Below are 11,904 nucleotides of genomic sequence, written 5' to 3'. Positions count from 1 at the left end.
AGTGCAAATAGTACATTTTATTTTATAAATGTACCTTCACATCTTATTGAAATTTTCATGCAAATTGTCCACGATCGTTGGTTCAAGGGTATCAAGACGGATGTTGTGATGAACGTTACCGCTGTTGGAAGTGTACATGTATTTATTTTATCGGAATCATTGAGCAGGAAAAGAGACAGTTACACTTTTCATTTAAGAAGTCTCCTCTGTAATGTTATTGAAAGTTACACAGCATATGGTTGGAGATTAATAATGACGGGAGATGTATCCGCTGGCAATAAAACAAATGATAAATGCTCAGACTTTTGGTTTGAGCGTTGTGAAAGAGAATCATCTCAAACAAGGAACGAAAGTTTTAACTGTGTTTTGTAACTGTAACATATATATTGTAAATAAATAAATTCTAATATTGTATTTTTTACAGTTTTTGTCTTATTCCTGACCAATTCTTAACACTGGTATGTTATCGTGTCTTCGTCAGCTGAATTGACTTTCAGAAATACGTTGTACATTAAAAGCTTTGCTTTGCATGAATAAATCTGTGATCGTTTTTTCTTCAATATAATCACCAAATACTGCTCGTTCCACATAGTAAATTATTCAAACTTTTCTGTTAGAATAGTGTAATTATTTATGTAGCTTTATTAGTTTTCACTAAAAGTAAATAAGAAAAGCATTATCCAAAATTCAATATCTGATGTTCATTGACATTGGTAGTATTTTCAAAAACATGAAAAGTTTGGTAGATAAACTAGATTTGGAAGATTTTTAAAGAAGTGATTAAGCTATAGTTGACGTACAGCTAACTCATGTCACAAGTTGTTTGTTTAATAAAACAATGTTTCAATTAATTCAGATATATTCACTCAAAAAACAATCCACATATATACACAAATGTACTTCCAAGTTCACATATAAATGATCCATCATTATCCATCATCAAATTTGTCTTCTATCCTTCGAAATATAGCAATTAATTTGGCTCCACCGTTTCTTGTGACTTTCTTTGCTTCTTCAGACGACATTCCAAGTTCAGGTACTATGGGATCTTTCTCCTGTTCAAAATGACACAATGTTGTTTACAGCTCAGTAATCGCCTGGCAGTTGTAAAACGTTAAATTATCTCCTCTTCCTACTTCACACTAAACCTTATTAAAATGTTTGAGCCCGGGAGTATCGTTACATATTTGTACATGTAGATCATCCATGTTGGTAGAGTCCTGAGAAGGACTGTTTGTGTTTATATTGGCTGACGTTTCTACAACCTTAGCAGTATTCATCTTCAGAGTCAAAGTTAGTCAAGACAATGGCGTAGCCAGGATTTACTGACAAGGAGGGCGGTAAAAAAAGAGGCAGCATCACTGTCGTTTAAACAATGTAATGTACATAAAGTACAATATTTAAGGGGGCCAAGAATTTGAACAGAAAGCTTGCGCCCCCGGGGATCTCATCAAAACCAACAGCGAGCAGTCCTTCACAAGATTTTACTAACCTGGACGATCTACATCTACATTTATGTAACTACATCTTTCTGATAAAATTATTCGATGCAGAGATTCGTTCATTCTGACACTTGAAAATTGGTGCGCGCAAACGGTCGTCAAGTCTTGATTTCAAATGCGCTTTAATGTATGTTGAGATTTACATTATAGATATAGAGACAGGAAGCCCATTGCATGCAATTAACAATATAAGATGACCTTTAAAAGGTTTTTTACGTTGGAAAATATAAAAATAAAGTTTTATCTTTGATGATGATTTTACTTGTTCATCTTGAGATAGTTCTTCAAATAATGGATGTTGAATGAAGTGCTTCTTCATCCATTCATGAAGATCTGGTACATCTGTGATCGTATATACAATACCCTTAAACACAATCATCTTGTAAATTATCTCATGTAACTAAACATGGCAAATGAAACAAAACTTACTCCAACAGATAAAATGTAGGCATACTCTGCAAGAAGTGTGGGACTGAAAAAATAAACAAAACAAGAAGTAAAATGATACAGTTGGCAATCAAACCAATTAATTAAAAACAGAGAAAAAATCACTTTATAACTTTGAAAAAATTTTGTTTTCAAAATCAGAGTTGTTGATAAACACAAAGGAACGGTCATAGAAACAAGAATATTTTCAAAACTTGTCCACCATAACCTAAACGCTTTACAACTAAATGATTCTTAATCAGTTTTATTTCTCAAATTTACTTCAGAATACCTTATTATACGCCATTTATGTTTCTTTTGTTTAAAGTGAGGATCCGGAAATAAAAAAAACAACTTCTTCAACTGGAATAAAAATTGAAACAGTTATTTACTTTCAGTGAAATAGTTGCACCATTATACTCATGCACATTTAATTTTATAATTACCTGTCCTTTATTAAAATAGTTTGGCAAATATTTCATTGCATTTCCACGAAGAACATTGATGTTTTGATATTGACCAGGATTTTCTTTACGTAGTGCAACAATCTTGTCCTTAACATAATCACTAACCTAAAACAGAATAATTTCAAAATATGATGCATAAAACGGTAAATTTATTCAGCACAGATTTTGTTACGCCAGTCAAATATTTTTCTACACCATCAACCAGTAGCACAGCCCACCCTCAGATTCAGTACAAAAATATTTACCCAGTGGAGCAAACTTGGGTTGGTTACTCACCACACTGAAAAGTTCTGCGAAAAATTTTCGTAAAATTTGATCTTGGGTGCGCAGTTTACAAACTTTACAGTCTGGGCTACCCAGGTTGGTGACTAGTTGCTTTTACAGGTGTTTATAACTATCATAAATCACCTGATAATTTTTCAAATGGGAGTAAATTCACCTTGATTCTGATCTCTAATCCAAGCATCAAGGTCTCAGGATATTTTGTGGCTAAAGAAACTATAAGAATGTTGAAATGTTTTCACAATATTTATTAAGCTTTTTATTGTAACAAGTGATTTTTTTACTCACCTAGTAACCCACCATAACCGCAACCAATGTCAGCAAACTCCACTTGAACTTTTGACTGGGTAGAACAATCATTCTTACCATAGAATGCAGGGTATAAAGACGACCAATCCATTTTGTCGGGACTTGTGGGACTACAAGTAAATACATTCTTTTTTTCCATGATGAAAAATTACAACACAGTTCATCGACCATAAATTATGCATAATTGAACGTACTATTCGAGAGCATGATCTGCTATAGGGTTAGAGTGTGCTCTTTGTCGATAATATTTCTTTTGTGGCATTTTGCTAACAGTGTCTTCGTCCGCCATATTTCATATTTTATCGATACTTCATGTAAATCTATATTTTATTTATTAATTAACCAATCAAATGCATTGATTTTTTCAGCAGTGATTTGAAATTTACATAATTGGCATTCCATCGATCACAACAACGTTCCACGTGTCTGTAGCAGTCTACAAACGTTTATCATTTTGGCGATATTTTAAACATTTGGAAGTGATAGAATGCAATCTGCTCAAACTGTAGCATTATTTTCTGATAGCGAACCTTTTAGAGCGACAAAAATTGTGAGTGATTCTTGATATAGATGTTTTTCAATTGAATATTTCAACACTATTTTATTTCGTTTAATATTTTAAATTTTCATTTTACTAATTTAGTGGAACGAACTTCTGCGGAACTTTAAAATTGGTATACCATTAAAAAAGAAAAGATGGCGAATGAAGATATACGAAAATTGTTTTAATGGTCCGAAGCGATTGCTTGGATTTACGATTTTTTAAAAGCCAATCCAAACTTTCGGCAAAATGTCAATAGGACCAAAGCAAAGCTGTTATGTGAAAAGTTTTTAGAACGACGTGTTATTTTTGATCTAGTTGATGAAGCTGATTCGACAAATTGTTCTTTTGAAGAAAGTCGTTTATATGGTTTTCAAAAAACACAGACACGTACAAGAAAGTTGAGGCAAAGAGATAAGAACGAAAACTTATTATGTTCTTCCAAAAAACTAGTGCCGAGTCTAAAAAGGCACTCTAGTTTTGTAGAGCCATTTCATTCATTTAGACAACCTTTAGCAGATGCAAAAGAACTTAAAAACATTGTCACAAGCACAAATGTAAAAAAAATGAAGAATAATTCTAAGCATTGCGTGACAAAAAAATTGGTGGAAATTTCTACTCAAATAATGAAAATACAGACGTAAATGTTGCTCAAACAGGAGATTTATCTCAGAAAGAGAACTATGAGTTTGGCATCAGAGTCAAGGAAAATATTGGAAAGATTTTTGGTGAAAATTTAATGGCTGTAATGAATGATGAAGAAGAAGTTGTTTGTGAAGAGAAAGAACTTGATAATATGTGTTCTAGAGATTTATGTAAAAGTACCAAGGAAGTAGTTAATGACATTTATGATGAAGACGATAAGGATGATGTAATGTCACAAATTTTACCATCTCAAGATAGGGGATGTGTAAAATCAGACCCAAACAAGTTGTGGCTAAATGTGTGCCTTCACAGGTGATCATCATTTGATAATAAATAGCATTTATTTTTTAATTATCATAGAGTGCATCTGAACATTTTATAAACAAAATTATCAAATTCTTACAATACTAATATGTAAATTATTTTTTGATTCCTTCTATGTTTATTTAAAGGTTAAAGCAAATATTAAATGTGACTGACATCAATGATCTTGTTAATTATGACCTGCTGAGTGCCAAGAATGTGATGGAAAATGTTGAATCCAATTTCAGATGTGGTATGTTTACAATTTCAGCGTATTTTTACTTTTATAAATTACATGTAGTACATAATAAAAGTTCAGAAATGCTCCTGATTGTTTAGTACTAAATTATTAAACTGTGTTTTTCAGTCACAAAAGATGTCCCAAAATCATTGATCTTGGCCATGAAATACCTCATATACTGTAGGTACCTCATATACTGTATGTACCTCCTTTACTGTAGGTACCTCCTATACTGTAAGTACCTCATATACTGTAGGTACCTCCTATATTGTAGGCCTATATACTGTGGTAGGTACCTCCTATATTGTAAGTACCTCATATACTGTAGGTACCTCCTATATTGTAAGTACCTCATATACTGTAGGTACCTCCTATACTGTAAGTACCTTATATACTGTAGGTACCTCCTATACTGTAGGTACCTCCTATACTGTAGGTACCTCATATACTGTAGGTACCTCCTATACTGTAGGTACCTCCTATACTGTAGGTACCTCCTATACTGTAGGTACCTCCTATACTGTAGGTACCTCCTATACTGTAGGTACCTCCTATACTGTAGGTACCTCCTATACTGTAAGTACCTCATATACTGTATGTACCTCCTTTACTGTAGGTACCTCATATATACTATAGGTACCTCATATACTGTAGGTACCTCCTTTACTGTAGGTACCTCCTATACTGTAGGTACCTCCTATACTGTAGGTACCTCATATACTGTAGGTACCTCATATACTGTAGGTACCTCATCTGTAGATTCACTCTTGTACCGTATGTTAACAGATACACAAGGGGTACCATACCAACTTATCTAATGTAGATATCTCAACTAACTGTAGGTATCTCATCTAATGATTAATGATATAATTCACAACTTAGGACATTTATTACTTGGTTTTAATAATATACGTACGTTGGGAGACAGGGTATTTACAAATGAGTATGCCCAACTTTAAATTTTGTCTCTCATATCACAGGGCCACAAAGTATTGAATTTTCCGTATTTGAGAACGTAAATTCTGTATTCGGTACAATTCAAGAGTATTTTGAATCGCTATCTGAACCACTAGTTGAATCCAACCTTGTTAAAGTATTCAATAAAATATCAGGTGAATGGTAATGTTTTCGTGAATGTATGTATGTCAAAATAAAATGATTGGGTTTCTTTAGCGTTTCCTCATTATTTTAAGGATTGATAAAGCGTTGTAAGGTGTCAGCTTTAAGAGCTCTACAGAATACCTTACTTCTTATTAAGAAAGAAAAAAGACAAATGCTTCAGCTTCTTCTGCGTTTCATGGTCAAAATATCAAATAATCATCAACTAAACCTAAACCACTTTTTACCAACACGAGAGCTGGTAAGATGAACCTACATATTCTTTTTTATGTACAGTAGACAATTCTAAATTTTTTTAATTGTCGTTAACACATTTATTTTCTTTTTTCCAGGTCATTCAAACGTTTGTTCCTTGTATTTTTGGTGACAAAGATCGTGTTGACGAAATTCTTGAATTTGTGTAACTTCGTTTATGATGGAAAACTACGCTGAAATATTTCAGGTTTACCAATCGTTCGGGAAAACTTTCAACGCTTTTACACTAAAATATTTAGCTATATTGTCCAATTTTCTATCAATTTTCTATCAACAGATTTCTCCAGCTATGAGATTTCAATTTGAGCAACATTTTGCTCTGTTACGTGCACGTGGGAACGAAGTTAGTACTCTACAGATTAATGAAATCAGTTTGCGAAGTTTTGGGGAAAAAAAACACGATATGATCGATTTTTGAAAATTATTATCATCTTTCTGGATATTTTTATTAGAGCTTTATATATCTTGTAAAAATACACGTTTTGGAATATTGCAAAGTACAAATACTTCAAACACATTTATTCATTTTGTTGATGGTTTAATTCAGGGAGAAATGTTAAAAACGGGTCAGGATATTGCATTTTGCTTTCGTGTAACAAAACAAGAGTATGAAGAACAGAAAAAATTTGAAACTCAAAGATCGCTGGAGGAGCTACTTCATTGCATTGTCGAACAAGAAAATGTTAGCAAGAAAAATCGAAGAAAAATGTTGAAACAGGTTTAAAACTACATAAAATGTCTAATATGCCTTTTTCATAGAAATTTTAAAATTCAGTTCTCTTATTACGTACAATGTTCATGTTCTTAGGAAATGATGCATGCTCATCTTCAGATAGCTTGAATACAACATTTTATAATGATCCATTTTAATTATCATGTGAATAAAATATATTTATTTATTCTCAGTTTCAGAAAACATATCCTGAAATTTACTTCAATAAATATCCAATTGATGATCCATCAGTAATGTCCTAATCTCACATGAATGTAATCTACTATCATTTATCTCAACGACATAACACTACGGTAATTTTGGCAAGTTTGTCTTAATGAGAATTCATGTATTACCTTCACTAGTAGTACAAATATTTTCTTGGGTTAGTCATTTTGATTTTCTTATGGTTTTTCTATGATATGATTCAAAAGTTATACTGTCACCATATATACTGTAGGTATGTATTAGCTACGATATGTTATTTTACTCTGAGTTTGACCAGTGATTATTATTTAACAGAAATTATGTTCCACGTATTTTTAAATGTTTTTTGAAATTGCCATATCACAAGATATCTTTGCATTGAAGTTCCAAACCAAATTTATGGTTATGTTAACATTGATTTCGTTTTGAAACTTCGTAAAAACCTGATAAGGAAACCTTTCGGAATCACGTTTTAGTTTCTTAAAATGGTTTTCTACAAACCAAGGTTGAATATCTCCCATTACAGCCTTAAATTGTTTATATATTATGTAAACCATTTGTATCGTTGAGTTTATATCATAAAATATTTCAGTCGTTAATTTAATTTGGGCTGTTTCACTATCGTTTTTGTACAGTTTGCTTTCAATAAAATCGCTGCGACTATTTGATATCTTATCATAAATTTGTTTCTCCGTAATATTTTGTATTTCACTACTGAGGACAAAATCCAATCTTTTCTGTTGTCTCCAACCTATGGTAATTAATGATATGAACCAATTAACCTGCCATAGTTCCTCTATTTCATGATGTATTTATTTTTACCTTTTCCTTTGATCTGAAACTCTACTGGATAGTGGTCACTGATCATTTTTGCCTGTGTGTAAAAAGGTTATGAGAAGTTTAATACAATTTGTTCAGATTTGAATTGTATGCTTTCATTGCATGTTTTAATTGTAGAATATCAACCTTATTCATTTAATTGAGTTCTTAGAAATTATCATTTCGTCCATTTATTTTTCTATATATTCATTTGCTCGAAACAACTGCAGATTTCAAAATAATTTTATCGAAGCATATAATATTATGAATTGAATCAAATTTTGATCATATAGAAAAGGTTATTGTAGTGATGTTGTCTGTAATTATGACTTCGAATTCGTTTGAAATTTCTACTACCTTGTTTATATCAAGATTGTAAAAAGATGTAAAGTTAAAAACTCCAACACTTTCACCAACAATGTCCTTGAGTAGATTAAAGTTTGATATCACTCTATAGAAAATGGATTATATTCATTAAAACATTGTGTTTCAAAGCAAATGGCTTTTAAGAGAATGACTACAAGAAAGAAGTATTTAAAATACGATTAAGACGAAAAAGCTAAAATATTTTTTGGTGACCTATCATAAGCACATCTTGAACCCTGTACTGTCGTGTCTTCGCTGTCATCAATAAGCCACCAAAATCTTTGATCTGTTGCAAGACGTATATTTGGCCAATCTCTATCACGAACGTAATCACATGCAGCGTTGAAATCACCCATGATAATTACGTTTGGCGAACGCCATCTTTTCATAAAGTAATCGTATACATCAACCAGTTTATCCACTTCATATGCTGCGTCATCAGGCTTGGCATGAACACCAATAAACACAATATCTTTCACTGCTGCTTATCATACAAAATAAGTTGTTATGATACAGCTTTGAGTCAATTCATAAATTATCATTCATACAGTGTTGTGAAACTTGTGTTCTATAACTAGTAACAATTGCTTGGTTTCCATTTCAAAAGCACTCAGTCAATATTTTTCTTATTCAATTAAATCTTGCGTGCATGCCAAAATCATTGTCTTGTATGCCTGTCACCAAATAAATAAGTCGATATTTGATGATGGAGACTAATTTTGAAGTTTTTGAAATAATGATTAAAATGCATTTAGCTACATATGATGTGTGGGAAACCATTATCTAAAATGTCTAGAAAACGTGAGTTTATCGTTTTAGTAATAATGATGTACTGTTTATAGAAATTATTTAGTAGTGATCTTAAGGCATAGGTTTTTTGTTTGAAAGACAAATCGAGCTCACCTACATCATATTTACCTGCGGATTGGAGACGAAAGTATACAGCGAATGGTTCTCTCTCAAAATCATCTTTGCTATCCAAATATGTGTGGAATGCTAAAACCTTGGCGATGTTTTTTCTAAAATTTATAAGTTGTATTGACATCTGTTCAAATTGTGACACCATACAATAAAAATTTGTTTGATAAGATTTTCCACTTTCATGAGAAGTAAAATATCACCTATACAAGAAAGCATATTGCTCTTTGCTTATTGTTCGACCCAATCTTTTACTTATTACCATTGCGTACTTGCCAGTACCATTCTTCTTAGCGTACCTTAAAAATTATACGATGATTTAGTGAAGATTTTTTGTCAAATTACGATATACTATAGTATGCATAAACCTAGCGTACCGATTCACTTTTTGAAGAAGAATGTCCATTGCATTTTTATTCAACCTTGAGTCGCGTATTTCTTGAATTAGTATTATGTCATAACGATTGATTATCTACAATAATAGCTGATGAAATAGTTTCCAATAAAGAATTACATTTAGTAGCTATATCACATTAAAAATAATTTAGAGAAAAAGACATGGTCAGGGAGGCCAGGTTCAGATGGTTTATTCATGTACAGAGTAAAGATAACCAGAATTAAAGTAGAAGGATATCTGAGTTTAAAGCTACTGTGTAAAAGAGGAGGCAAAAAGAAGATACTTAAAGAGAACATGAATTTGGTAATTTAAACGAAGAGAATACATTAGACATAAATGTGTAGAGTCTAAATTCCACTATAATAAGCAACTTTTCTTTGACAAACCTTAACAAGAATTTTCACAACATTTGTCTTGGATATTTTGGTCTGGCCTAACACTTGTACATTAAATGCAGCTATTTTCACTGGCGCTTTAAATGTAGAACATTTTGATATTGTAATCAATGCAGTGATAATAAGCAATGACAACTTCATAAAGTTTTCCATGATGATTGTATAGTTTCAAACAACAGCCACGAGTAATCTATGAAATAAGCGAAATTTTTCAATTAAGTCTTGAAGTCAAAGTTTATATATAGTTTAGGATAATATACCTGTTGAATTTCTGGGACCTTTTGCACGAAATGTAACCATTGGATGGTAATATTTTTGTAACCATTGGATGATAAGATTTTGTAATCTTAGAAGCAATATTTTCTTTTCGTGAATGCTCATTTCAAGTATTATATTTTTCTTTTAAGGGTTTTTTTAAAAGCTCGAAAAAATTTGCTATCAGTGCTATTCAGTCTTCGTGGAGCCTGCCCTGCACTGTACTATTTGCAACTGATTATATGATAAAAAAACACTCCTTTTGTTGGTTTTGTTTTGCGTGTGATATGAGTTGATGCAAAATCTGTTTTTGTTTCTTGAAAGACTAAAGAACATACAAAAACGAATGCTGTGTTTATCTTATTTCACTGACAATACCACATGATCTTATGCTTCAGTAAAAATTTTTAATCCTAGTTAGGTTTTCATTTTTCACTGTCGTTGTATTTGTGCCGGGATTTTTTAATAAGATCGCATGTCGTATAGATGGAATATCGTTAAACTTTAGAAAAAAATGCTGGTTTTTTGAATAATCAAAAACAATTTGGGGCGTATTATTATAAAGATAAGAAATGTACTACAATGAATAGTAACATTAATAATTAAATACATCATTAGCATCATAAATGTAAAATAGACAAAATTAAATCTTTTTTATTACACGGATCCAAATACTCAAATGTTTTTTTTCTAATATTTTAATAATACTTTGGATCCGTGAAAATTTCCTATGAAAGTTGTTCTTAAAGTTTTTTTCCTATGTCTTATAAATAACGCGCGGAGAGCGCAAATTGCTTTTGCGGGGTGGAGGGAATATGACCACAACTAAACCAATGTCCGTGACAATAGAAACATTAAAATAGAATATATTTTCTTTTCTAATATCTAGCATCGTCTTTCGAATGTCCTTACACATTACACGCTGGTAAGACAATTGACATAAACAATAAAAGACAACAGAACTATGTTTATTTTAAGATTTAAAGCTTTTATTCTGTCTTGGCGTTTGCTGGAGTTTTAACATTCATTGTTTTAGCCGGAAGGATTATGATCCTTCCAAGCAGCTCATTAATTGTTGACAGAAGTACGCTCATTAATTGTTGACAGAAGTACGCTCATTAATTGTTGACAGAAGTACGTAATTTATTATTTCTTCTTGTGAAATAATGGCAAGTTATTATAAAGTCAATCCTTGATGATTTTTGTATGACTTTACCCCCACGCCCCTCTGCTGCAGTCGCACTTTTTAAATACTTACACATACATACTTAAATCGACATTATAAACTCCTAACCAGTGAATTGGACAATTATCAATAATATAATATGATTATTCATATAACTTGTCTCGATCACCAGCAAAATAGATTTTATTTGTGAACGATTTTTTCATCGTCATCTATATTGTCGTAGCTTGACAGTAAATATACAACACTTATTTATAGGAAGACAAAGGAAGCCTTCTGTACATCGCTTACTATGTGCCCAAAGTGTATCTGAGAAAACGTATTTTTCCTTTGATTGCAAGACATCATCACCTGAAATATGACTTCTTTGTAAGATTTTTCTTTAATTTATCACCATGTTTTGATGTTGTGATATTTTCACTTTATGATATGCTAATGATTACAATACAAAAATCTTCTCCATAAATACCTGAGTTTCGCAAGCATTTTTCTTTGCGTTATTTAATGATATTAACCAAGCACAAAAGACAATGTCTAACCATGGGTTAACTGGCCGGGG

General features: G+C 31.8%; 3 protein-coding genes and 1 long non-coding RNA gene across 8 annotated transcripts; 2 read left to right on the top strand and 2 right to left on the bottom strand.

Moving 5' to 3' along the window:
- Nucleotides 1–606: 606 nt before the first annotated feature.
- Nucleotides 607–3,342, bottom strand: LOC124434793 (tRNA (guanine-N(7)-)-methyltransferase-like). 3 transcript variants are annotated; one of them, XM_046984706.1, is made up of 8 exons: nt 3,181–3,342; nt 2,966–3,096; nt 2,835–2,893; nt 2,375–2,500; nt 2,221–2,291; nt 1,932–1,974; nt 1,765–1,866; nt 607–1,055 (listed from the first exon to the last, which is right to left on the bottom strand). In XM_046984706.1, exons 1-8 carry the CDS (start codon nt 3,273–3,275, stop codon nt 930–932), a joined length of 753 nt encoding a protein of 250 aa, XP_046840662.1. In that variant the 5' UTR covers nt 3,276–3,342; the 3' UTR covers nt 607–929. The 3 variants fall into 3 exon arrangements, with proteins under 3 accessions (XP_046840662.1, XP_046840668.1, XP_046840678.1); XM_046984712.1 differs by having other exon boundaries at nt 2,835–2,884; XM_046984722.1 differs by lacking the exon at nt 1,765–1,866.
- Nucleotides 3,343–3,384: 42 nt separating this feature from the next.
- LOC124445561 (DEP domain-containing protein 1B-like) lies at nt 3,385–7,323 on the top strand. The gene is made up of 10 exons (XM_046996322.1): nt 3,385–3,536; nt 3,630–4,484; nt 4,625–4,728; nt 4,843–4,896; nt 5,697–5,828; nt 5,910–6,076; nt 6,168–6,233; nt 6,278–6,433; nt 6,638–6,808; nt 6,997–7,323. Exons 2-10 carry the CDS (start codon nt 4,267–4,269, stop codon nt 7,063–7,065), a joined length of 1,137 nt encoding a protein of 378 aa, XP_046852278.1. The 5' UTR covers nt 3,385–3,536; nt 3,630–4,266; the 3' UTR covers nt 7,066–7,323.
- LOC124434726 (deoxyribonuclease-1-like 2) lies at nt 6,940–11,897 on the bottom strand. 3 transcript variants are annotated; one of them, XM_046984633.1, is made up of 10 exons: nt 11,815–11,894; nt 11,637–11,696; nt 9,896–10,094; nt 9,490–9,584; nt 9,316–9,411; nt 9,113–9,213; nt 8,408–8,675; nt 8,186–8,279; nt 7,832–7,883; nt 6,940–7,760 (listed from the first exon to the last, which is right to left on the bottom strand). In XM_046984633.1, exons 3-10 carry the CDS (start codon nt 10,055–10,057, stop codon nt 7,345–7,347), a joined length of 1,284 nt encoding a protein of 427 aa, XP_046840589.1. In that variant the 5' UTR covers nt 10,058–10,094; nt 11,637–11,696; nt 11,815–11,894; the 3' UTR covers nt 6,940–7,344. The 3 variants fall into 3 exon arrangements, with proteins under 3 accessions (XP_046840589.1, XP_046840582.1, XP_046840597.1); XM_046984626.1 differs by lacking the exon at nt 11,637–11,696 and having other exon boundaries at nt 11,697–11,897; XM_046984641.1 differs by lacking the exon at nt 11,637–11,696.
- On the top strand, nt 11,029–11,813 carry LOC124434817. Its single transcript, XR_006944902.1, has 3 exons — nt 11,029–11,084; nt 11,196–11,293; nt 11,604–11,813. It is a non-coding gene; the product is annotated as an uncharacterized LOC124434817 (long non-coding RNA).
- Nucleotides 11,898–11,904: the final 7 nt, after the last annotated feature.

This window comes from Xenia sp. Carnegie-2017, unplaced genomic scaffold (genome assembly GCF_021976095.1).
Source record: "Xenia sp. Carnegie-2017 unplaced genomic scaffold, XeniaSp_v1 HiC_scaffold_1, whole genome shotgun sequence".
NCBI lineage: Eukaryota > Metazoa > Cnidaria > Anthozoa > Malacalcyonacea > Xeniidae > Xenia > Xenia sp. Carnegie-2017.
Note: the sequence above shows the minus strand (reverse complement) of the source record. Positions and strands in the feature narration are given on the sequence as shown.